The 27,145-nt window shown below is 40.5% G+C and overlaps 1 protein-coding gene and 1 long non-coding RNA gene across 7 annotated transcripts in view; one reads left to right on the top strand and one right to left on the bottom strand.

The window, feature by feature from the left end:
* LOC308458569 overlaps window positions 1-16,969 on the top strand; it is a 37,375-nt gene extending 20,406 nt beyond the window's left edge. The window contains exon 3 of the long non-coding RNA XR_013977566.1: window positions 16,894-16,969. This is a non-coding gene — a long non-coding RNA (uncharacterized lncRNA). The remainder of the gene's footprint in view (window positions 1-16,893) is intronic.
* The window catches only part of CNTNAP4 (contactin associated protein family member 4), a gene marked incomplete at its 5' end in the record, with an annotated part of 272,470 nt that extends 247,741 nt beyond the window's left edge, over window positions 1-24,729 (bottom strand). For 4 of the 6 annotated variants that reach the window (XR_013977145.1, XM_080972303.1, XM_080972304.1 and 1 more), the window contains one exon: window positions 24,258-24,728. Coding sequence is in view for 3 of the 6 variants with exons in the window: in XM_080972303.1 (XP_080828429.1) it covers window positions 24,258-24,342 (85 nt within the window). Of the gene's footprint in view, window positions 1-24,257 lie in introns of all 6 variants that reach the window. The other 2 variants (XR_013977143.1, XR_013977144.1) reach the window with 1 other exon arrangement.
* Window positions 24,730-27,145: the final 2,416 nt, after the last annotated feature.

Here is a 27,145-nt window from a genome sequence, read left to right as displayed (position 1 = left end):
ATTCCAAAACTAAGGAACCGAAATGCAACCAGCAGTTAAGAGGCAGAAAGCCTGCCAATGGTCCACAGAGTGGAGCCTGGCAAAATTAAGAGAGAAGCACAGAGAAACTTGGCAAGGCCCAATGGGAGCATGAGGTTGTGTTACAGCCCTTTACAAAAGTGATCTTTGAAGCACCCTTAGCCTCCTTTAAGCATTGGTGTTTAAAAGGAGCAGCTGCTTCAAAGGCCACTTTTGTAAAGTCCCCTTTGAAGCAGCCACCCATTTTTGCATTCAACTTTGCTTTAAAGATTGCTTATAGGGTGAGGGCTGCTTTGAAGGGTGCTTTGCAGCTTTAAGTCCGTCCCTGTGCTCCCAATGGGGTTATGGAGACTGTCTTTAAGTGAGTGAGAAGGCAGTGGTGGTGGGAGGCTGGGATAACTTTTCCATAGACTCCTTGGGATAATTCTGTGGCTCCTCTTTGGTCCAAAGGGCTCAGAACCGTGGTGCTAGATTATTAAAATACCTTATTCAATGGCTTCGTAAACTTGCATTGATTTTTAAGCAAGGGACTGGCCTCTTTTATATATTGACAGATATTCTTGAACAATTGCAATTTACCATAATAAAAACAAAAAAAATTAGAGCACTGATATGCTTTTCCAGATTGTTAAGCATAATTAATTTACATTTGCAATCATTCCTTTGATGAAGAGCAACAGCTATGCTGGGATCACTTTTGGTTGATTTTATTCTGACATTGGAATAAATACTGCTTTCAGCTTTTTCTAGGTTTCCCCTACATTTGGCAAAGCTCTTCTTCCGATTACTCCAACCTGTGCCATGTTGTTCATATCGACATTGGCTATCACATAACTCTCAGTGGGGATAACATCCTACTGAATTCATACCATACTCACTTACAGGTGCCTTTTATGATATATTATCCAAGGTAGTTGTTTTGCAAGTTAGCTGTGTGTCATAGGGAATCCTGGGCACAACGGCCCCTTCAGTCCTCATGTTATAAGCATATGTACAAAGCTACCCTGAAGCACACCGTGAGAATCCATTATGGCATGATTTGGAGATAAGATTTCAGACCTGTACAGCATGCATTCTCCGAGCCGTATGTTCTATCGTACTGTACCGGATGGCTGATAAATAATACACCATTTTTGGTAGCCTTCCCGTGCCCTGACAGATTAAGGCTTGAATCACAACCATGTTCACTGATTCAAATATAGAAGCAGTCTGTCGCTATCTCTGATAATAAACAGAACTTTTAAACACACACACACACACACACACACACACACACATATATATATATATATTCTTTTTAAAATTCTGGTAAGATAGAATCATAAACAGAGAGTACCTGTAACGGAAGCAAAAATCAACTATTTATTGCTTATTTAGTTTTATTCCAATTATGAATCACTTCCCATAAAATATCCCAAAGAACTTGTAGTGCCCGTGGTCCAGCTTTGTGTGTCGCTACAAGCAGCCACTTTCAATTATTGTTCCTAGAGCTTTTTAGTTAACATCAATATCTGTACTATGATGTTTAAACTGTCATCCTGCACATGCTTACCTGGGGTGGGAAGAAGCCCCACTGAGTTCAATGGAATATAAATATATATGGATCACTCTGCAAATCAGAAATTTAGCAATGCCAGAATGCCTGATACCTGGCTTATACGGATCTGAACAGTGGGAAAATCTTGGCAGGCGATGTGCAGCCACGGACACGAGGCAGAGAAGGCTGGATGGAGCAAGGGAGGCGAAGGAGGCCGACTGGAACAAACGAAGGAGAACCTCATGAAGGAAAGCAGGTAGGGCCCCAGGTGTGAGCCGTTTAAATGGCCAGGGAGTGGACCCGAGGGAAGCCTTCCCCCTCCGTCAGCTCAGCCTGCTGGCACAGTCCATGCCCAAACCTGCATCCTCATTCGCCAATTTAGGATGAAAGCCAGGATCCGCGTCCTGATAGGCAGCGGGGGTTTATCAAGAAGGAGCATTGATGCTGCGATTCCTTTGCTGGGGCCCCTGTGAAGCCTCTGCCAGTGTACTGGAAGAAGCAAAGATCATCAGTATCGAAGCAATGATTCTTCAACATCATCTTCGTTGGACTGGTCATGTTGTGTGGATGCCTGATTATCATCTTCCAAAGCAAAGACTCTATTCTGAACTTAAAAATGCAAAGTGTAACACTGGTGGTCAGCAAAAGAGGTTCAAAGACTCTCTCAAGGCAAATCTAAAAATATATAGTATTAACACCAACAACTGGGAAACACTGGTCTGTGAGTGCTCCAGTTGGAGAACAGCCTTTACCAAAGGTGTCATGGGCTTTGATGCTGAAACTCAGGACAAAAGGGAGAAACGTGCTAAGAGGAAAGCACGCTTGGCCAACCCTCACCTTGATCAGGTCCTGCCCAGAAACCTATGTCCCCATTGTGGAAAGACGTGTGGATCAAGAATTGGCCTCCATAGTCACTTACAGACTCACTGTTAAAATTGTGTTCATGGAAGACAAGCTACAAGTGTTCACCAGAGAAAAAGAAGAAGGCACCTCTGCCGTCCTGCAACCGAAAAGGGGTGAGTGGACTTGTCTAAAGACTGTTGCTGGTAAAGATTCGAAAAGAAGAAACTATCTTTCTTTTGTTGCTTAACAGGTAAGAACAAACACTGCAGCTTGTCAACTGAGGTACAACCAAACCGGCAAGCACATTTATGCTGTACCTAGATCTTGTGTGGAGTTTTCATGGACATCAGCTGCAGTTCCACATGCTTGATGCATACAGAAGATGACCTTTACAGAAAGAGATGTTGCTACTCATTGCATGGCCTTGACTGTAGCAATTATCTGTCTGAGTACCTTGCTGTGTGTCTGCTGTGAAGCCTGTACATCAGACACACAAAAAAAAACATAGTTCACCAAGAGTTTTCATCTCCCTGGAAAGTGTTTTCAGCTTTGTGATCTATAAAACAGGGACGCAAAAGGAGGCAGAATGCATTTTGTTGGGTTAATAATAGATTCAAGGTAGTTTGTGAATAGGAGCTTTCCTTGAAATGCAAATAACAACTTTGGGTCACGACTGTTGCAGGGGAAAACCTTAACTCCCTCTCTCTGGCCCATTTCCTAAGCTATTTTCAAAATAAATTGCAGGCACTGAGGAAACAGATTTGGGTCACAAACCCTGGTGTGGGCTTAAGCAGACTTTAACCATTTTGACACAGAGACAGAGTGTGAGTGATACCACAGTGAATGACTGCTTTCTCAAATCACTGAGTGATTTGAAGTTCACAGCATGTTATTCTTTGAAGGAGAACTACTTGAAAATTATTTACAGATGGTATTTAACTCTGAGTAGGCTTGCTAAGATGTATAAGACTGAATCAGATAAGTGCTGGAGATGCAAAGAGGTAGAGGGAACAGTCTTTCATACTTAGTGAACTTGTAAAAGAGTACTGGGAAATGATACACAATGAATTGAAAAAAATGTTCAAATGTACTTTCCCCAAAAAACCAGAGTCCTTTCTGCTGGGGATAATTCAGACTGATATTCCCAGGTCTCAAAAAGGTTATTTATGTATGCCACTACTGCAGCCCATGTTTTGTTAGCCCAAAAATGGAAAATGAGTGAATTCCCAACCAAAGAAGAATGGCAACTTAAGTTGATAGAATATGCGCAGCTTGCAGACTTAACAGATAGAATAAGAGAACAAGAAGAACATACGTTTAGAAAAGATTGGAAAACATTTATTGAATACATGGGAAATAACTGTGTACAGCTGAAAACGCCAGCAGCATTAAGATAAATTCAACAGTGTAAATAAGTTTTGATGGATGCAATAAGGGAATTCTGAATGGTATAGTTTTTGTAAAATATGCAGAAATTTACGTTATGTAAAATGAACCATGGAGAGAGAAGAAGGGAAGTCATTGATATCTTAAGAATGTAAAAATGAGTACTTTAAATTGTAAAACACAAAATTTAATAAAAATAATATATATATGTATAAAGAATGGCTGCTGACTCCCTAATGCAAATAGTGTTGGATGTTTGCAGTTTAGTAACGCTGCAGAGAGCTTGCTGGGGAGACCATGCATAACATGGAACTCAAAAATAACTTTAACAAGGTTTTAATAACAAAACAAAAACTCCTTTTACACTAAAGATAACAACAAACATAACCCAACCACCAACCCATCCTCCAGGGTAATGAGAGAGCTAGGTGCTGCTCCTTATATACTATGCCCAAATGCTGACACAGCTTAATTAACACAACCTAGCAGCACCTGCTATGTTTCACAGCTGTAAGACTGGGTCTCGTTATTTGCCCTGGCCCTGGCCCTTAAAGACATACACAACTTGTGAAACAATAATGAACCTTCACATTTTACAGTGACCATTCAACAAATAGTAGTTGCGTGTTGAGTCCCACAATGCCACCCCCCAAAAAATTTCACACATCACACATCAATTTTTGTTTAAGGTTTTTGGCATAATTTTGGCCACAACTTTATTCAAAATACAAAAAATGTGAGTGGTTGCTTAGGCATTGGTTATGACTATCTGTCCTTGCCCCAGGGACAGAACTGACTTCCGTATTCCAGCGGAAGCCAGCGTGGGAAACAAGTATCGGGTGAGAAAATGAAGCTGGGCATCGAATTAAGTTTAAGATATTAACTGATGCGAAAGAAAGAGGGGGCTTTGCCCTGCCAGATCTAAAGTTGTACTATGAGGCCGCAGCGTTCTGCTGGCTAAAAGACTGGCTACTTCTTGAGGACACTGACGTGCTGGACTTGGAAGGGTTTAACAATACTTTTGGATGGCATGCATACTTATGGTATGACAAGGTTAAAGCAAATAAGGCCTTTAAGAACCATATTGTCAGAAAATCACTGTTTAATGTCTGGACAAAATATAAAGACTTGTTGGAAAATAAAACTCCAAGGTGGCTTTCACCTTTGGAAGCTAAGGCCCGAAAAAGACCCAATATGGAGGCTAAATGGCCAAAATATTGGGAAATACTAGAAAAAGATGGAGACAACTGGAAATTGCAGAGTTTGGAGAAAATGAAGGATAAAGTGCGAGACTGGTTACATTACGCTCAGATTAAAGAAGTCTTTAAAAATGACAAGAAACTAGGGTTCCAGGTGGAGAAATCGAAACTAGAAACAGAACTGTTAGAACCAAAGTCTAAGGTACTTTCAAGAATGTATAACTTGCTGTTAAAATGGAATACACAAGATGAAATGGTTAAATCGGCTATGATAAGGTGGGCGCAGGACATTGGGCATAATATCATGTTTGAGGACTGGGAAAGGTTGTGGAGTACTGGGTTGAACTTTACTGCATGCAATGCTTTGAAAGAAAATGTAATGAAAATGATATATAGATGGTATATGACCCCAGTCAAACTTGCAAAAATATACCACCTGTCTGATAATAAGTGTTGGAAATGTAAAGAGAGTGAAGGAACATTCTTCCACCTCTGGTGGACCTGCCCTAAAGTGAAGGCGTTCTGGGAAATGATTTATAATGAACTGAAAAAGGTATTTAAGTATACCTTCACTAAGAAACCAGAGGCCTTTCTTTTGGGCATAGTCGGCCAAGGGGTGGTAAAGAAGGACCGGACATTTTTAATGTATGCAACAACAGCAGCAAGGATACTTCTCGCAAAGCACTGGAAAACTCAAGATCTACCCACACTGGAAGAATGGCAGATGCAACTGATAGACTATATGGAACTGGCCGAGATGACCGGCAGAATCCGTGACCTGGGAGAAGAGAAGATGGAGGAGGATTGGAAGAAATTTAAGAATTATTTACAAAAACATTGTAATTTGAGTGAATGTTAAGCAGGATGCTAGATCATAAATAATTGAGCACCACTAAATTAGATGATTTAAGAAAATAAGTGAAATTGAGAAAATATAAACCTTTCTGAGAATTATAAGATTATAAATATACAGATGGGACATAAGATTGCAAATAAGATAATAAATTGCTGGCAAAATGTTACAACGATGAAAGTGGGAGCGGGAGATGTGAGGAAGTCCAAAGAAAATGTGAAATTATGTTAAGATATATGTTACACTGTTTATTATATTTATTTCTATTGTAAACCCCAATAAATATTTAAAAAAAAAAGAAAAGAAAATGAAGCTGGGCATCAGTCCCTCACTTCTCACCCTTATGTTCCTGTGGGGCTTGCACGGCCCAAGTCTGATGCCAGGGACAAGGACAAAAAGAATGGCAAGCCCCTGGATTCCTTTAATGGAATTCCCTTTCCGCACCACCCTTGGAAGGGTAGGCACTTACCGCTCCACCAACCAATTTTAACCAATGCCTAACCGCCAACCTTACAAGTTGTGATGATTTGCTACGCAGTAGGCAAAAACCAAATGGCACCAGCCAATCAGCCAGATGGCAAAATTCCTACCAGGCCCCTGCTCCAAGGCAGACGACCCCATGATAGGCATAGCAAGGTCAAGCGATCAAGAAACCCCCCCTATTAAAGGGAGGGTGGGCGGGTGATCCAGTGCAAAACAGCCAAGAGGACGCCCACCGTTGGGCGTCCTGTATTTAAAGACTCTGACCCCTCCTCCGAATTGGCAACAATCAAAACTCCCCAGCAACCCAATTTTAACCATTTATGGCTTGGGTTATCCAAATCTGCCCAGGGTGGCTTGTATCCCCCAACCGCAACACATGCTCTCTGTTAGGGAGGAACACGCTTTACTGGAGCCAGAAAGGGAGCTCAGCGGGGAGCAAAGAGTTCACGTCCTCCTGCCTTCTACACCTCTGTCCTGAACAGAAACAGAGCCATGCCTCTGAAGTTGGCTTCTTAAAAAGTCATTCGCATGGTTGCTAATTGTGTGAATGGCATTGCATCTAGTGTGGCTCTCAGAAGCAGAAACAGCAGTGGTCAGAGTTCCCTGAGGTTTGTGGACAAACTGGCCTGGATGTTAGATGGTTAATTTGTATTAAATGACATTGAAACACCATAATGAGAAGGGGAAAGGGCACGTTTTGATTACAGGTAGCAAACACAGACCAAAACCCTTCCTTCTGAGATATGGAAGAAAGGGACAAGCCAGATCAAAGTGCCGCAAAAATATTTGGAATCATATTTGTTCTGCTTGAATCAGAAAATATTATACACTCCAATTTACACAACGCTATTAAGAACCAGATACCTTTAAAAATAAAAGCAGTATCTTTGGGACACAGACAATAATGCATTACAGATTGCAGTATAAAAGGAATGTTCTGTAAATGTAATTGCAGTTCTGGGGAGATGGGTCAGACTGTCATTGTCTGCCTTGTAATCTCAGTCACTTAAGGAGCACAGCTTCAAAGCTGTAAATTTTGTAGCCTGCGTCCCTGAATGCATGGCCACAGTCAATGTTCATATTGTCAAATCACGCAAACACCAGGCATCTAGTTGTAAAATAACATTTGCCCCCATCGCATTTACATTAGTTCTTTCCATATGAGGGAAAAATTGTTATTGCGGAAGACCTGACATTTGCCCTTCGTCTGAGTAAGGAGAACAGCATCATCATAGCATCATCCTCAATTTATGGAGCACCTAAAAGTTGGGCAACTGTCATACAGAGATGGCAATGAGGCAGGTCCAGTCTGCAAGCTTTTTACCTAAGTAGAGGAGATGTTCAGTGCACCTAGGGACAAATAACAGTGTGCAAAATCTATGTGGATGTGATGTAGGGTTGCAGAGAAAATGGGCTTTCTGTACATTTGCCCATTAAGGTAATTTTTAACGAGACACTTTCAAAGCCAAGTAAATAGCAAGAGTGTAGGAAACGGGGAGAGGCACAGCATATATTATAGATGTAATATATTACAGATGCAATATTACATTTTCATAAGGTTAGATGCTAACCTCTAACCACACCTTCCTTGCTTTGCATCATCCTTGAGTGTGTTTACCTGGCTGAAAGGTGCCCTTGAACTCTGATTGTGACTCTTGCTTGCTTGAATACAGGATAGAGAGGGTTATCTGAGTGTGTACAGAAAGTAGCCTACTGTACAAAGGTATAAATTACACTCATTGTCCTGCCCACTTATGCCTCTGTCCTGTTGCCCTCTGGCATATGGTCCCCAGAGGTTTCCCCCAAAAGAAATGTATTCCTTGGCCTGACAAAAGTTTCCCATCCTGGGTGTTGGTTTTCCAGCACCATTGCACTAGACCAGGCATGGCCAAACATGGCCCTACAGATGTTTTGGAACTACAACTCCCATCATCCCTAGAGAGCCAGTGTGGTGTAGTGGTTAAGAGCGGTAGACTTGTAATCTGGTGAACCAGGTTAGCGTCTCCGCTCCTCCACATGCAGCTGCTGGGTGACCTTGGGCTAGTCACACTTCTTTGAAGTCTCTCAGCCCCACTCACCTCACAGAGTGTTTGTTGTGGGGGAGGAAGGGAAAGGAGAATGTTAGCTGCTTTGAGACTCCTTCGGGTAGTGATAAAGCGGGATATGAAATCCAAACTCTTCTTATTCTAACAGGAGGTGGTCAGGAATGATGGGAATTGTGGTCCCAAAACATCTGGATGGCCAAGTTTGGCCATGCCTGCACTAGACTGCAGGTGTGAAGGATTTTCTTAGGAATCTGACAGTGTCAATTGAAAGCTTTAAGAATGGTTAGACTCCAGTAAGTTGGAACACACATTCTCTCTCTCTCTCTCTCTCTCTCTCTCACACACACACACACACACAGAGAGAGAGAGAGAGAGAGAGACCATCCGCAGTAAGAAGAGAGGGAAAGGATGATTGCCACAGAATTTATCTTGTTCTAACGCTAAGTATTTATTTAGTCACTAGATAGCACAAGAGCCTCTTTAAAGAGAAATCAGTACGTCCTGGTTTAGATTTCCTCTACAGAATTAGATAGGAATCCCTCCATTGATCACTGAAGGAAGCTCTAGTGATTTGAACAGTTTGCTAGCTCAGAAAGTGTCAGGACTTCATGCTAGATGACAGTCTGGTTATTACTGCCACCATTAAGCACTGAATACTGAGAAGGTTTGGAGGAAAATCTATAACGGCATCAAGATAATCTTTTCAGCCTTATCAGAGATCCAGAATAGAATGCTTTAATTCACAGTCTATTGACCATTTATGTCCTTAAAAAAATACATCTGATTTCTGAAAGCTATCAGCAGGAAGAAAAGACTTCATTAAGTACAGTACTGCCACATGGGGGGGGGGGGAGTTAACACATGCTTTAAAGGAATAGGCATAAGCTATAGAACAGTGAAAAGAATCACTCATTCCAGAAGTGTGGTAGGTTAAGCATGCAAAATGCTACCAGGAGAACCTAGACAGGCCATTTCTTGAATACTCAAAAAGGTGCACGCACACAAAAACATGCTCACACACATGTACGAACACTACTTCCTGCTCACAATTATGGGCCCTCTTTAAATTAATAATATTACAGATAAGAATGCTAATTTTAAGCTACCCTCTAACAGACTATTTGTCCAGAGGAAGTCTACTGAAGCAAACACAGCTGTTTGGCATCTTAAAAACTGACTAATTGAGTGATGGATGAATTCATTGATTTCATAAATAAGAACCAACTTTATCAAGTGCCCGACAGACATTTTTAAAAAGTTGGATATTTGTGCAGATGACCAGTAATTATCTTAACCTTTCCCTTCTGGAATTGGCTCCATCCAGCTAAGGAGCTGGAGATAACTTTCAGTGGTGTTTACATGTTTTCAGATCTATCTATCAATCTGTGTTCAGGCATCATGTGGTGCCAGTATGCATCCATTGAAAGAACAGTTTTGCAAAAGAGACTGAAAGAACACATTTTAATTTAACGCATGCACTAATAAATTGAATTCAGCAACATGGAAACACTTGGGATTGGTTCAAACAATGAAAACAAATACATCCCCCCATTTATTTCCAGGTGTGCATAATGTTGCTGCTGCAATCACATTAAGCTTCTATTTTTTGTGAACTGTTATCTCATATGAACCTTGGCGACCTCCAGGATTCCAATGATGACTTTAAAAAGCTTAGCTTCCTTTGCAGATACATTGCCATTTGAAATGTCCAGTAAGCTCAAAATGGTCACCAATTTCCTATACACCATTTCAAATGTTCCATTTGTGCCTGTTTGCTCTTAATAACCCACAAATGGAACCTGGGGGCTGGTGATGCAATGCATCAAAAGATGGGAAGGTACATGAACCATGGCAATGTGACTGATACCACAGTGTGCTAACTGCACAGAAGAAGCAGAGATTCGCGGAACTACTACAGCATTCCAGTCCCACTCTGCTCATTTTTTGCACATGATAGTGCATAATCGTCAAACAATTACTGCATCCCCACAACACTAACTAGTAGTGTCCACTTCTAATCAAAGGAGAGATGAATGGCATGATGAAGTCACCCCTACAAGCTGTTTACTTCAGGTGCATTTGATAATTGAGCCCAAATGGGTGTGAGTAACATGTACTAAAAGGAAATAGAAGAAGATGAAGACGAAGAAGAAGAAGAAGAAGAAGAAGAAGAAGAAGAAGAAGAAGAAGAAGTAGTAGTTATTTGTACCCCACCCATCTGGTGGGGTTTCCCCAGCCACTCTGGGCGGCTTCCAACCAAGATTAATAATACATTTAAATGTCACACATTAAAAACTTCCCTGAACAGGGCTGCCTTCAGATGTCTTCTAAATGTCAGGTAGTTGTTTATCTCTTTGACATCTGATGGGGGGGGGGCGTTCCACAGGGCGGGTGCCAGTACCAAGAAGGCCCTCTGCCTGGTTCACTGCAGCTTTGCTTCTTGCAGTGAGGGAACCACCAGAAGGCCCTCAGTGCTGGACCCCAGGATCCGGGTGGAATGATGAGGGGTGGAGACGCTCCTTCAGGTATACTGGGCCGAGGTCTTATTTTAAAAATCCCATTACTTCTCAGAGCACCTTGCCAGAATGAGTTTTGCTCAATGATTCAACATCTCTCTATTGCTAATGCTTACCACATGCTCCTTTCAAACAATTTGCAGGGGGTGGTTAGGGGATCTGGCTGAGTTTTCTTATTTCTATTTTTAATAAATTTATTTATTTGGTTTTTCAGATTAAAATTTTACATTCACATTTCCCACATACAACATAAAAACAAGATGCCAAAGAATCTCCTGGACTTCCCTCCTCCCCTTTGTGGGTCCTATTGTTAATCATTTCCTCCTGCATCTTTTATAATAATCCAAATCTTTTACCTCTCCATTGTGTCCAAAATTCACCATTAAACTACAAGTGATATCCCAACCCTACTAACAATTTTAACTGTTTACAATGGACTTTAAGATAAGTTATAAATTTCCCCCATTCCTTATTAAAAATTTCGGTCTTCCTGATTTCTGATTCTTCCAGTCATTTTAGCCATTTCGGCATAGTCCATCAACATGATCAGTGAAGAATGGCAGATCAAGTTGATCAAGTCAGTTTTCCTGTTTCAATAAGATTGAATTATTAAATGAATGAGGACTCAAAAAAGGTCGTGACATTTACAGTGGTTTCGTGCAGCACTCTCCTCAATGAACTTCAGGTACATGGCAAATACTTTCTTATTTCAACAGGTATTTTAAGGTAGTGTTTGGGTATATGCCTGAGTTTATGATCTTTTTTATTATTTTAGTCTCTGTATAGCTTGTTTTAATGTACACTGCTCAGAAATGCTAATTAAACAGCAATACGAATACAGTGGTACCTTGGGTTAAGAACTTAATTCATTTTGGAGGTCCGTTCTTAACCTGAAACTGTTCTTAACCTGAGGTACTACTTTAGCTAATGGGGCCTCCTGCTGCTGCCGCTGCGCGATTTCTGTTCTCATCCTGAAGCAAAGTTCTTAACCCGAGGTAATATTTCTGGGTTAGTGGAGTCTGTAACCTGAAGCGTCTGTAAACTTAAGCATCTGTAACCCAAGGTACCACTGTACCATAAATAACAAACCACCTGTGTTTACTTGTGTAAGGCAGGCCTGTGGAACCTGTGACTCTCAAGATGTTGTCAGACTTCAGCTCCTATAAGCCTGAGCCAATGTGGTCAATGGTCAGGGATGACATCAGTTGCAACAACATCTAGAACAGGGCTTCCCAAACTTGGATCTCCAGCTGTTGTTGGACTACAACTCCCACCATCCCTAGCTAGCAGGACCAGTGGTAAAGGATGATGGGAATTGTAGTCCAAAACCAGCTGGAAACCCAGGTTTGTGAAACCCTGATCCTGAGGGTCACAGATTCCCCAGTTTTGACTCAAGAGATGAGGACCCTATGTTTTCCAGATTTGACTACAATTCTCATTATTCCTGGCCATGTTGGCTGGAGCTTATGGGAGCTGGAATCCAACATACACAAGTTATTGGATGATACCAAATGTACCAAAAATAATTACAAGTCAATAATGCAACCTTCATCCAATGACATTAAAACAGTTGTATTGTTGAAAAGCTCTTGGCAATGTGTTGCAATTATTAATAAGAAATCCAAGAGTGAAGAATGCATAATGCTCAACAAATGCTCAGAATAATATTAATATTTGCACACATGCAGTCTCTAATCTAATTGTTTCTTAAGGACACATATGCAAATGTTATTAATTGCGAAAAGATTTGTAACAGAAACAAACAGACCCTCCACCAGTTAGATACAGGACATATTTTATTCCTGAGTAGTACCAAGTAATGAGATACACTTAATAAAAATGTAATTAGTAGACCTGCTTCCCAGCTGGATAGAGTTTTTTACTTTTTTATCCCTTATGATTTAAGCCCTTAAGGTAGCTTCCATCATTGCTCTTATTATATAGGTATGGTATTTAATTCATAATTCTGTAGTTACTAATTTAAAACTACTTAAAAATCCAAAAGTTTCCAGGCTTCAATCACATTTCAAATTATTGTACTGAAGGTACTCATTACCTGGAATATAAACAGTATCATTTTTCCCCCTGCCAGTCAATGCTCGTCTTTTGCTAGTGAGCCACAACCCAAATTCACTGTAGATAATGAATACAGTCTTTAAGACCCACTCCTGCTTTTATGGAAATTCCAGTGAAGTCATCAGGGTTCATAAAGGTAAAGGTAAAGGGACCCCTGACCATTAGGTCCAGTAGTGACCGACTCTGGGGTTGCGGTGCTCATCTCACTTTATTGGCTAAGGGAGCCAGCATTTGTCCGCAGACAGCTTCCAGGTCATGTGGCCAACATGACTAAGCCGCTTCTGGTGAACCAGAGCAGTGCACGGAAAAGCCGTTTACCTTCCCACCGGAGCGGTACCTATTTATCTACTTGCACTTTGACGTGCTTCCGAACTGCTAGGTTAGCAGGAGCTGGGACCAAACAATGGGAGCTCACCCCGTTGTGGGAATTCGAACCACTGACCTTCTGATCAGCAAGCCCTAGGCTCTGTAGTTTAACCCACAGTGCCACCCGCATCCCTTATCAGGGTTCATAGTCTTTACTAATTCTTTATCTGCAATTATATACCTCCATTTCCACACAGACACACACAATGTGTGCGGTGGGGAGTATTTTTGTTTGTTTGTTACTATGTTATGTGTTTTTCTGTAGCAAACAACCCTGTGATCCTCAGATGAAAAGCAGTATAGAAGTTTAATAATAAATCAATAAATAATCCAAAGATGCCAACTCTGTGATTCAGCTTGTGTCGCATAATGTTTCCAGTATACAGAAAAGCGACAGGCACTGGCACCAAGAAGAAGAGGCAGGCAGCGAAGGTGCTCCCATTGAAAAGTCCCAGAACTTTATTTTAGAACAGAACGCGTACAGGATCTAAATCAGTACAGCCTGCATGTACAGCGTTGGAGATTACTGCAGCATTCTATATTGCTTTAAGTTCAGAACCAGGCCAGCCCAATCCCCACACACTGGATAACCCTGATGTCCCCCAGTTCCCTGGGTGGGGACTGGGAAGGATAAACGCCCAATGCCTGAGCCAAGGTCTCCCTACATCTGAAACTTAATAAAGTTGTGGCCAATTTTAATCCCATAGCACGTTGTCTTGAGTCAGTATTCCACTCGGGAGTCGCCTGCAGTTGAGGGGACTCCACCTGTCCACACAATAGTTAAGCCTATTGCATTACAGCCTTTTAAAGTTTGCAGGTCCTACCCATTCCCTTTCAGGAAGAGGGAGACATGGAATAGCATTTGAAATTAAAAAATCAGTATATTTCAGGTCTATGTGACTTGAACATCATACGCCTATCCCCTTCCATTATAGTATTAATCTACAATTGTTGTGTGTGTGTTTTATTAAAAAAAAATCCAGACAAAAAATATACATTTAAATAGGTATGGTATATTTAAAACATATTTCCCCCTCAAAGTACACATTTCCAAATGTACTTTTCTTTTTCTCAAGATACACATTTACACTCTACTGTACCCTACTGTACTGGAGCATTTGGGAAATGTGAAATCTGGTGGAGAACAGCATGAGCTCAGCTGTTTGCCTTTCATAGAGGCTAGTAGAGAATTTTCCATGCTAGTTTGACTAAGCCATGTACTTTTCAACTTCCTTGTGGTTTCTTTTGTTTCACTTTAATTGGGCTTTTTTGGTCCCTTGAGGCTAACTCTCTTAACTGTTCCTCTATTGCTTATCACAACTTTAGGGAAAACACAAAGGATAAGAGGGAGAAAGAGAATACTTTAGAAGGATAAATGTCTGAAAAAGAAAGCCTGAACTACTTGTGTAGGACCCTCCACATGATTTAGAACCCTGGAATACAAGGGTTCTAGATCACGCAGGGAACCTTCACCAGCAGAAAAGGCTTCCCACTGCAAAAATCCAGACACTGATACATGGAGGGCTGTGGGTTATGGACAGAGATGTAGCAGGAGATGTGGGACCAAAAGCATATCTCTTTCTCATTCATGCTTGATGGAAAACCCCATTGCAGTTCTTGGTTCTATGAAAGGAATTTATGGAGGAACAAGGTTTGCTTGGCAAACACTACAATACAGTGGTACCTCAGGTTACATACGCTTCAGGTTACATATGCTTCATGTGACAGACGCCGCTATCTCAGAAATATTACCTCGGGTTAAGAACTTTGCTTCAGGATGAGAACAGAAATCATGCTCTGGCGGCACGGCAGCAGCAGGAGGTCCCATTAGCTAAAGTGGTGCTTCAGGTTAAGAACAGTTTCAGGTTAAGAACGGACCTCCAGAACGAATTAAGTACTTAACCCGAGGTTCCACTGTAAAAGCCACACTACTCATGCATAGGACATAGGGCATACTCACACATAGGTTGTATTGGCTGCTGAGGGGACTATGCTTGTTTACAGATTTAAAAAGAGTTTAAACAGCTGTCTAGTTGTTGGTTGCTGTCTTGATCACAAAAGCAACCAGATACAGCCAGAGTTTGCATCAGATGCAGATGAATACCAAATCTGAACTGAAGTGGGGTGTCTCAGAAGGATTTTGGGCTTGTCTGTGACAAAGTGGGATCTGTAGGAGGCTGCACAACTTGAAACAGGAAGCCCTGAAGTGCTTCATGGCATCTCAGAAATTCAGACTAATGATGATGATATTGCAGTATCTACTAAAAGCAACACGGTATCTCTAAATTTATCAAGAATGTAGCCAGATGACAGATGGGAATCTCCTCCATGGTTGATAAATTTAGATATGATAGAGGTGCATAAAGTTATTCATGGTATGGACAAAGAAGGTAGGAAAAAACCTTTCTCCCTCTTTCATGGGCATCCAATCGAGCTGAATACTAGAAGATTCAGGATAGACAAAATATTTACGCAGCACATAGTAAAACTATAGAATTTGCTCCTGCAGGAAGTAGTGTTGGCCACCAATTTGGATGGCTTCAGAAGAGGATTAGACAAATTAATGGAGGATAAGTCTATCAATGGCTACTAGCCAAGGTTATTATATTCTGCCTCCACTATTAGAAGAAGAGTAGAAGAGTTTGGATTTATCACTACCCGAAGGAGTCTCAAAGCGGCTAACATTCTCCTTTCCCTTCCTCCCCCACAACAAACACTCTGTGAGGTGAGTGGGGCTGAGAGACTTCAAAGAAGTGTGACTGGCCCAAGGTCACCCAGCAGCTGCATGTGGAGGAGCAGAGATGTGAACCCGGTTCACCAGATTACGAGTCTACCACACTTAACCACTACACCACCACAGAAGCAATATGCCTCTGAATGCCAGCTGCTGGTCATATGTGGAGAGAGTGCTATTGCACTCAAGTCCCACTTTGGGACTTGCCATGAACATCTGGTTGGCCACTATGAGAACGGGGTGGACTAGATGGGCCACTGATCTAATTCAGCAGGCTCTTCTTGTATCTTTATACTATTGGAGGAAGGAGCAGCTCTGCAAGAGCAAAACTATGTCACTGAGCTTGAGAAAGATGCCAGGATGGGGAGAGCAGAGGAAGAGCTCTGTTGTGAATGACATGTCAAGTTTGTTTTCACAGGCAATGATTTTTGCATTGAAAGATAATTTCTTTTCGTTCTTTCCCACTCCAAGTCAACTTGAAAAGTGCCTTGCCCAAATCGCTTGGACCTATATGTCTGCTGTTTGGCAGGCTTCTTCCCCAGAATAATCTCTCTCATGTCTGCAATTTGCCCACAACTTGGGGGGCGGAAGTTAAGGGATTCCTTTTTTACTCATTGCAAAGCTTTAACACAGCTGTCTTTGCAGGAAAAGAATGCACCTATTCTCCTGCAAATTTCACCTAGTTCTATCAAAATATTAAAAAGTTATAGATGCACAAAAGCTCTGGATTCTTTTGCCATTAATTTGACAGTTTTTATCCTTTGTTGAGGGGCTAGTATGCCTGCAAATTTTATCCACTTCTGTCAGAAGGGTAAAAGGATTATACTGTTTTCTCAGTTCCCAGCAGTGAATTGGAGTGGGATGTGAAGTGAGTTCGGATGGGCCCTTAACCCTATTCAGCAGCCTTTGAAGCACCTAAGGTGAAGTTGGACTGTTTCCTGAAGAAATGAATCAAGGTCTGAACTTAATTTTGTGGTCAGTGCACACCCCTAATATGGAATCATTTAAATTGCATATTTGGCAGACTACAATAGTGTAGTGGTAAAGTCCATGGAAGTTTTCATCAAATGGAACACTGCTGATTGTGGTCTCTTTTGGTTATGGTTCACTGAGAAATCTCGATTATAAACAAAACAAAATCTACAGGGAAGGTACAAAGCACAGTGCTTTTTTCCTGGGGAGAAGCAGGGGTACGCATACCCTTAAACATTTTGTGAATCTAAGTTTGGTCTCATTGAGGGGCAATATTTCAATATGAGTAGGAAAATGAGAGTACCCGTAAACATTATTATTAGGGGGGGAAAGCATTGACAAAGCATATGCAGCAAAAAAGGATCCATAAATGGGACATCAGGAATAACAAGTTTTCATCCTGTTAAAAATCTTTATGTAATACAGAGGCATGCTTAGACGCTGCATGCTCAGAACTGCTCAGAATTTACCAAAGAGAGCCAAATTCTCACATTCTGTTTCTTAGCCAGCAGGTGTGAGTGAATATATTCATAAGTACAGTGTATGGAAACTACGGTATAATCTGCAAATACAAGCAAACAATTCAATAATTGCACATCCCCAGGTAATCCTACGTTAGGTAATCCCAAAATAAGCAGTTTGTGGATTCTAGCTAATACTTGTATGTTTGGTGGTGCAATTGAAAGGTATATTCTCAAGTAATTCATGATATATTTAAGGATCTCTAGCAAAGCAACTTTAGTTGGTACCATTCGTTTACAGTTGTTTGTGGCTAATAAAAAATAGGTCATGTGGACTAAACTATTTATGGCCAGATGTGTGGAGATTTTCGCCTGGAAACCAGAACTTTGAAAAGAATGATAAACCTCAACACTGCAGTTCAGTTGTTCTCTTATTGCCACTCTTTTCTTGCTCTTTCCATTGGTCCCTGTTCGTTCACTGGTGAATTGCAGCTTTCTGTTTAACTTTCCCAGTTTCCTCCTGGTATATCCCTGCCTACTCCTCCAACAATATCATCCTCAATCAATTCAAAGTCTTTAGCTTTCTTAAACTGCAACCACTCCTGTGTTATGCTCTTTCAGTCTGTCTCAGGACACCTTATGAGAATACTGTTGGATATTTGCAGTTTAGTAGCGCTGCAGAGAGCTTGCTGGGGAGACCATGCATAACAAGGAACTCAAAAATATCTTAAACAAGGTTTTAATAACAAAACAAGAACTCCTTTTACACTAAAGATAACAACAACAACAAACATGCGCCAACCCACCCCCAGGGTAATGGGAGAGCTAGGTGCTGCTCCTTATATACTATGCCCAAATGCTGACACAGCTTAATTAACACAACCTAGCAGCACCTGCTATGTTTAACTGCTGCAAGGCTGGGTCTCGTTATATGCCCTGGCCCTTAAAGACAGACTCAACTTGTGAAATAATAATGAACCTTCACATTTTACAGTGACCATTCAACAAATACTTCTCCTCATTGCCAGAGTACCTGCACTGTATGCAGAAAGCCTCAGGTTTAATCACTAACATCTACAGGTAGGGATGAGAGAGGCCCTGCTTAAAACCCTGGAGAGCCTATGCCAGACAGTGTAGGCAAGTACTGAGCTAAATGGAGTGTGGTCTGACTTGGTATATGACAGTTTCCTATGTTCCTAAAGTCCACCTTTTGTACTAAGTGTTTGGTTTCAGCTCCTTGTCCTCAGGGCCGGTGTCAAGAGTCGGTATGGCTGAACATCGGCTGAGGGCACAAATCACAGGAGGGGTACATGGACAAAACACTCTTGAGTCTGCCTTATATGGTTCTCTGGGAAGTGCCACAAAGATGCATCACTTATTATGATTATATTATTATGCTATAATAATGACCCTCTTAATCACAACTCCATTGAGATAACTTCACTTGGGCTTCCACATTTCTATGAGTTCGGTCAAGGCTGTGGCAGTGAGATCAGCCAGTAAATTCCTCCTTAACTATTATAAACTTCTCAAATAAAATGTAGAGAGGATAAAATTATGAACTTATAAAGATGAGTTTATTATGATTCATATCCAGTAACAGTGAACTTCAAGGAAATATTCTCTTTCTGATTACTCATTCTATGTAATACTGTATTAATCCAAGATCCCTTCCTCCTATGGGTGGGCAAATCTGTCAATTTTAATTTCTCCCAGTTTCTCATATTTCTAGTTTTCAGTTTAGATCTCCATAGTTCCACATCAGGTCGCAAATTCTTTTCTTTTTCTTTCTTTTTTGAAATCCTAATTACTGCAAAATTCTCCTAATGCATGCATTTTTTTGTATGCAATTTTGCCTTATTCGAACAGTTTTACAAAGCATAAGTTACCTAATATTTATTTTTTCTCCAAAGCATGCTGTATGCTATTTTAAATAATATATGCATTTTATGTACAATTCATCTTAGTATATGCATTTTAATGCACATTACTTCTTTGAAGAACTGAACTGCAAAATTCAGAGAAGTGAGAAGTTCAAAGGATGGCTGTGCTTCATTTTGCATATTGTTTCGGAAACTGCGAACTAGATTGGATGCATTTTGAAATGTGGACCGAACTGAATTCCTCCCCCATCTTTACCTCTGATAGAAGAATCTGTGATCCAAATCTTCTATCATTGGATCAGTCATGAAGGTGATATTTGACAGTTCTCCTGCCTGTCCCCCTTTGGAACAGCATGGGAGGTAGTGTAGGAGACTGCTGAAGGTTGTTCTGATCCCTGTTCTGTTAATTGGAAGCTACACTGGATCAAAGATAATTGGATACAACCCAATGAGCCTTATTTCTGAATAAACATGTATAGGATTGCATTGATTAAGATGGCAAGCCAATGCCCACTTATTTGGCTGGGAGTAACCCTCATTGAACTCAGTGGCACTCTTCTGAATCCTATACATTTACAGGATTGCACTGATAGTCTAACCAGCATCCTGCCAATAGAATAATTTAGGATGCCCTACACTATACTGCCCCTTCATGGATCACTGCCTTGTCGTAGCGAAGGGGCTTGAATAATTCAGAGAAGCTATGAGCTATGCCGTGGAGGGCCACCCAAGATGGACAGGTCATAGCCGAGAGTTTAGACTAAATGTGATCCACCTGGAGAAAGAACTGGCAAACCACTCCAGTATTTTGCCAAGAAAACTCCATGGACATAAAAAAGGAAAAGCTTTGAGAAGAAAGTGAGAGTTTCCAAGGCATGCTCTGGTTCGTGGGGTCACAGAGAGTCGAAAACAACTAAGACAACTAAACAACAACACTATACTGGTAAAAGAAGTAGTATTGTCACACTTTAAAGGCTAAGAAGCCAGTTTTCAGATAGGCTTTCATGATCCACTTCATCAGCTGTAGTCCACGAAAGCTCAGGTCACAATAATCTGGTTGCTTTTAAGGTGCCACAAAAACTCTTGCAACCAAAAAACCAAGTTAATTGCATTTGTTGGTTTGAGGATTTAAATCATGCTATGAATACAGAGGAGGCGTCAGTTAAATGCGCCCCCCCAGCTCTGTTCTGCAGAAATTGCAAGACATCTTGCGTGAAAAATATTTGCATAGGTAGTTGCATTTCCACACATAGATCAAACTAATCTGAAAAATTTCAGTCACAGATGACTTGAAATGTTTATGAAGTTTAATTTTGTTTTACATAACACTTCATTTCTAAAGAGTTTCAAAGGCGCTGTCACACATATCAAAGTTTCATGTCACAGTTTCTGGTTCAGAGGTAGGAGCTGTAATGCCAACTGGCTGATAAACTGCTATGGAACCATCTTCAAATAAAAATAAACTTTGAAAAATAAAATAAAAACAAAAAAGACCTAAAGTGGCTCTACTGGCAAAACTTCCAAATGTACTCTGAATGCTTCATTGTGACCCTTTGCAATTTTTTATTTATGGTTGTAACACTTGTGTGTTTTTGAATTGCTTTATAAGTTTGAATTCTCCAGGTAGATACAACTTTTTTGCTTGCTTCTTTAAAAAGTAACAATATTTCCCATACTTGACATCCCAGCTTTCAATAATATTTAGGACACAAGTAAAATATGTGCCTTTCGAAGTCATACATTTAGGCTTCCTTTGATAAGGCTGACCAAATTCTGATATCTTAAATAAGCATGTACTTTCCCCCCCCCAATGGTGGGCTATCTCTGACTCATGCTAGAAATGTTCAAAACAATGATATATGTGAAAAAGGGTCTGTGAACAAAATGGACTGTTCAAATTCTGCAATATATTCTCTCAAAGCTGGCAAGCTTTGAATTGATGCAATTATGGCAAAGTCAACTGTCAGTAAGAGAGATCTGTTGGGTTGTATCTAAGTTGTACTCAGAGGAAACCCACTGAACTCAATGGCCATGACTAACTTAAGTCCATTGTTTTCAGTGGTCTACTCTGAATAGGACTTTGATGCAACCCATTATTTCACTAATATATAGTTGCCCTAAGCAAGGACATGGATTATAAACAAAAAACAAAAAAACTAAGAGTGGATCTCAAGGTTTTAGCATCAGAGCAACCCACAGGAATGACATATTAATCTGGAATTAGAGAGTATCACCTCATTTCTCAGAATAAAGCTGAGATCCTTCATAAAGAAAATCACTGAGAGTCACTTTTCTCACCATGCACATCCTTCCATCTGTATTTATTTGTTTACTTCCCAGGAGTAATAATTATACCCTGTCTCTTTAAGAAAGTGTCGATCCTATATCCATTTCCTTGAGAGTAAGCCCCACTAAACACAGTGCTTTACATAAGGGTAATATGATTGAACTAAAGCTACACATGGAAGAACACTGTAGAATTTAATTGGAAGCCTTAGTGTTTACTGACTCAACTATATATTTTTGTGACTTCTATATGCAAGGAATATAATAGCTGAAGCAATATTGGAAGTCCAAGGCAGATGTGTAAACTGGGAATTATAAATAGACCTTTATACTTCCTGACAAATTTTCACTAAAAGGTTACAGGGATGTATATCCATCAATAATCAAAGAAAGGGCATGGCATTAAAAGTATAATGCAACTTTGATGTGCAATGGGAATTTATAGGAGGGGGTGTTATGAGGACACTGTTACTAACAGAGAAGGATAACATCTGCAACCAATATAGTACTACCCAACCAGAGTCTTTGGGAAAGGGTGGGATATATGCTTAAATATCACAATTATTAGTTGTTTTGAAAATTATAATATTCATCCCCTATGTAAAGCTGAAGAAACTCACTGATTTTTGCATTCCTCACCTGAATGTTTGAAGGACTATTATTCACTAGATCGCAAAGGCATTATTGCTTCACATGAAAAGCGGTATCTTCCTAGCATTCAATAAATCAGAATTTTGTTGTCTCAAAGTGTCAGAAAGTAAATGCGGTAATCCGTCCACATATTTGATGTTTTTATCCATCATTATTTTGTGCTGAGAGGATGTTTGCTTTCTCTCTCTCTGTATATATATATATTTATATACGACTCTGAGCCTTGCTTCCTAAATTGTAAGAGCGACCTCTAGTGCTTTTCTGTTTCATTATAGTTCCCTGTCCTATTTTGCTATAGATTTAGCACATCTTGCTGCAAGCATCCAATTTAATTCTGTGCATAGTGCAAAATGTTATTAATGTGAAATTCAATTATGATGGCCTTTTAAATTCATGAAGTACACAAAGCAGAAGGATGAAGAAATTGTTTCTAAACACACACACACACAAACACACACCACCAAATCTGGATAAATTGCAGTAGGGGGGCTAACAGGAAGAACTTGTTATTCATGTTCAGGATTGCTCTGTGCACTTGAATGTCAAATGAGGTAGCATGACTGGATGATAACAAAAGATCAGTTTGGTCCTACAGAGCATCTGTTGTTTTTGTGATAGCACATATCAGTTCTAAGCCTTTAAAGCACAAAGCACCTGATGAAATCTCAGAACTTCCACTTTCCTCATCTATTGCTTAGATGTTCTCAAGGAGCTGTCCCTTCAAACAGTGGTCTAATGCTATTCATGAATTCCTACAAGCCCCAACACTTGGTTCCTCCAACTATAGACACCGCTTTTTTACTCTGATTCCCACACTGCACATGGGGCACCTCCAATGAAAGAAGTATGCAAATTTTAAAACAGCAGCTAGGTCATTTAAGCTGCAGTCTTGCACACACTTCCCTGGGAATGAACACCCATTGAATTCAATGGAACTTACTTTTGAATAGAAATGCATAGGTTTGCAGTGTTAGTGCAAAATGAAGCCTATGTTTTATGAGGGCTTTGAGGACCCCTGAAATCAATTATCAAGTACATAAAATTGAGCGCACTCAGACATTCGTCTGTGATGCGCTTTGTACATACCAAAGACAGTCATATCTGATTCAACCTTGGAAGCTTTTTACTCCAAATTCTAGGGGGCTGAGGCAGCAATCCTAAAAAAAAACCACTTACCAGGGAGTGAGCCCTATTGAACATAGTGGTACTTACTTCCAAGTAAGCATGTATAGGATTGTGCTGTGACTCTTAAGTTTTACAGTTTCAGTAGGCTTTTCTTTACAATTCTAACATTCAGGTTTTATTGAGGGGGGAAACTTTACATGCTGCAGCTAACATTCTGGTCACACATGACCATTAACCTTTGTGTAATCGATGAGCATCCTGCAAAAGCTCATTCTCAACATTCGCTCCTCAGTTACATTTGCCATGCACTTGTGCTCTACAGTACAAAGAAGTTCCTCATAATTCAAGGATATACAGGGGAAATTATACATTGCTAAAAGCCAAGCTGATGCAGCAGCAGCAGTAGCAGTAGCAGCAAATATCAGTGTGCCTCTAATCCCCATAAATGACTTAACTCCTTGCAAAATACTGTGCTGATATATGGGTAGCATTTTATTTTTTTAAGAAAAAAGAAATAAAATGAGAACATGCAGTTAAATAGTGAATTGCAAATTGCACATTATTTTGGAGGCTGGCTTAGTCCACACTGTGCTCTGATTACAGTCTGGTAAAAACAATAAATGATGAAATATGGGAAATTGCATTTCTGAGCCCCTGGAACATTTTCATCTCATTTACCTGCTGTTAGCATGATTATTCTTTTTCCCCAGCAACACTGATTTCTTTGAAGAACTGCATTTCTAAGTCTAGCGCTCGTTACAATAAGCTGTAAGTTTCTCAGGACAATCTGGTACAAGTTTAAAAATCCATTTGCAATACTTACATTTGTTCCCTGCTACTAATATATTCCAGTGGTGAAAAGGGACCAGAAACAGCAGCTTGAATAAGGTCTCCGTGAAAGAATCCATGTTCTCATTGATGGAGGCACCCAAAAGTGCCAGAGTATTAGGAAACAGGCACAGCTGCTCTGCGCTTCAGTCCTGTCCTTGCCTCCTCTGCTCTCCTTTCTCTTTCTCTCTCTGCCTGTCTTTCAATGCTTCCCAGTAGCCAAGGAGCTCAGTCAAATGCACTCTGCATCTTCTCGCTCCCTCCTCTCTCTCTCTCTCTCTCTCACACACACCACAAGATCTGCTCCCCCCGCCAACAACAGCAATCCCCGAAGAGCAGCTGCAAGAATCTCTCCTCTAATTTCACAGAATCACTCAGAGCTAAACTGCTCGACTACCCTGTACAGTTTGGTTACTGAAGCTTCACGTTCATAATGTGTCCTGGACACCCCTTGTGGTGACAGGTAGGAAATGTGAGTCTATGATGAAAGCCAGACAATAAAGGGAACAGCCTGCACATGTGTGCCTGTACAGCCTCCCTGCCGGATTACGACTGTTCCCAATTCTTTATGGTCATGCAGCGGGAGGAGGGAAACAGAGTAAGAGTGAGAGAAGAAGGAAGATTTCCCCCCACCCTATTTGTTTCCATTATGACCATCCTTTTTCACTGAAGTCTGCATTTAATGACAACTTTCAGCTGCCACACCATTTACAAGAACGGAAGAGAACGTTATAATTTAACATCAGGAATTTGCCACAAAACTGTAGTTTGCCTTTACATGTGCAGTAAATCTTGCATTCATCTGTACAATCCGACATTCATCTTCCAGTGATGCTGCTGAATGTTCCCTCAAGACTATTTCTTTAATAAGACGTGGAGTGCCTAGATTTCTGTAAATTGTAATCCCACAAATATGTGACATGCCACTTCAGAAGCTCAATCTTGCCGTTTATTTTCCACATTCAGAGAGTTTAATCATGAGCATAAAAGAGAGCAAGCCGGAATGACTTTGAACTAAAATAATGAATGTTGAAATTGCAGAGATGGGGGGGGGGGGAGAGATAGTGAAATATTGCACAGGATTTGAAGTTTTAAATTCTACAGAGAGAGTCTGCAATCAAGCTGAAACATGAATTACTGATACGTTTGATAGTCTTTAGACATAAAGTTAGATGGGATTCCTAGTTATAAGAAAACATGTCAACTTGGAGTCAACCATAAAAATGCCTCGCAGTCCTAGAAAAGGTAGAACTGGCTTTGTCATTGCCCGTGCTTATTTTTCCTACCTATAATAATAATTTCCAGATCTCCCCACTGTGTAAAACAGCTTTAGAGTAGACTGAGACAATCAAGTGGGATTGCTGAGACATGCCATTGGAATGCTCTAAACTGAAGTGTCATATGCATATCTACTTAACTTACTTGTCTGATCAATAGCCTTTGTTCCCATATAATATCCTTGCTGAAATCCTAAAACTACTTATTTCAATTTTGGTAAATAGGACATCTTCAGATTAAATGAGTTTTCAGACTATTTCAGAGGAAATGGGAAGAGGTACCAAAAAACTAAAAGTAATTTAAAAAGGCTGGTTCCATACCGGGTGCTAGAAAGCAGTAATGTTTCTTCATGAAGAATGCCTAATATGTTTTCATTAATGCAGGTCTTATTTGGCAGCAAAGGGTTATTCTATATGGTGTTTTTTTTGGACTGCAAAAGAGTATTCTGGAACTGTTGCCAGTTAGTGTTATAGTATCTCTCCCCCTGCTTACTAAAGTTCTCAATCTCTCAACACTTAGATAACACTTAGCGTCAATTCACATATATACTAGAGTAGAAATTTGTAACACAGAGAAAGAAGCAAAGTAGGGCCGCCCACAGCACAGACGATGTAATGCGAATGTGTATACATGCTCTCTAATTTGTGTGTTCCTTCTCCCTGAGAAAGGGAGAGAGGGAAAACAATATCACCAAACAACATGTGCACAAATCAGTGCACTAGTACTATTTTTCTAGAAAAAGAGCCGCTGGAACTCACCATGAACACCTCCTTCATCCTCTTACAATGGCTGTGGTGCCCATCTGAGAGGTACCAGTACTGGGTTCTGATGAATTTCAGCTGGGGGGGGAAAGCCCTGAATGTGGTGTAATTTGCCTACCTCAAAAACCACAACGTGGGAAGAGGGCACATATTTGGGTTCATTCTTTCCCAGGGGAGTTGAAGGAAGCAGTGGTGCGTCCGCTCTTAAAGAAAGCATCTCTAGATCCTTTAGATCTATCCAATTACCACCCGGTTTTGAATCTTCCGTAGTAAGGTAATTGAGAGAGCGGTTGCTTATTCCCATATAATATGCTTGGTATCCTCCAGATGGTTTGGACTACAAATCTTGTCACACCTGACCATTGGCCATGCAGGTTGGCAAATGGCACCCACCCACAACAAACTGACTTCCCTGGTGTCCAGTGTCCAATGTCACGCCTCATCCCAGAACATTTATTTTTGCATTTATTGAGTCAATTTAAAAAATAAATAAAAATGTTTAAGCTGCACCTTCATCCAAACATTGATTCTGGGGCAGTATACATCAGCATTCCAAATACAATGTTAGAATGAAACAATAAAAATCAAACCAACATAATAAAATCTGAGAGGCAATAAATCAAAACTACCCAGTCAGCTAAAACAATACAATAAACGTTTTTAAAAAAAGCCTGGGCAAATAAAAACCTATTGACCTGGTGGCGAAAAGAATACAATGTCAGCATTGGTCTTTACCTCCTTCATGACAGTATTCCAAAGCAGGGATGCCATCACTACCTTTTTATTTCAAATGGAATACTTTTGAATCTGTGGGGAGTTCCACAATTAGGGTATGCCACAGAGA

Source organism: Podarcis pityusensis (assembly GCF_964106645.2).
Source record: "Podarcis pityusensis genome assembly, chromosome: 11".
In the NCBI taxonomy this organism is placed as follows: domain Eukaryota; kingdom Metazoa; phylum Chordata; class Lepidosauria; order Squamata; family Lacertidae; genus Podarcis; species Podarcis pityusensis.
The sequence above is the reverse complement of the archived record's forward strand: the minus strand, read 5'-3'. Positions and strand labels throughout refer to the sequence as shown.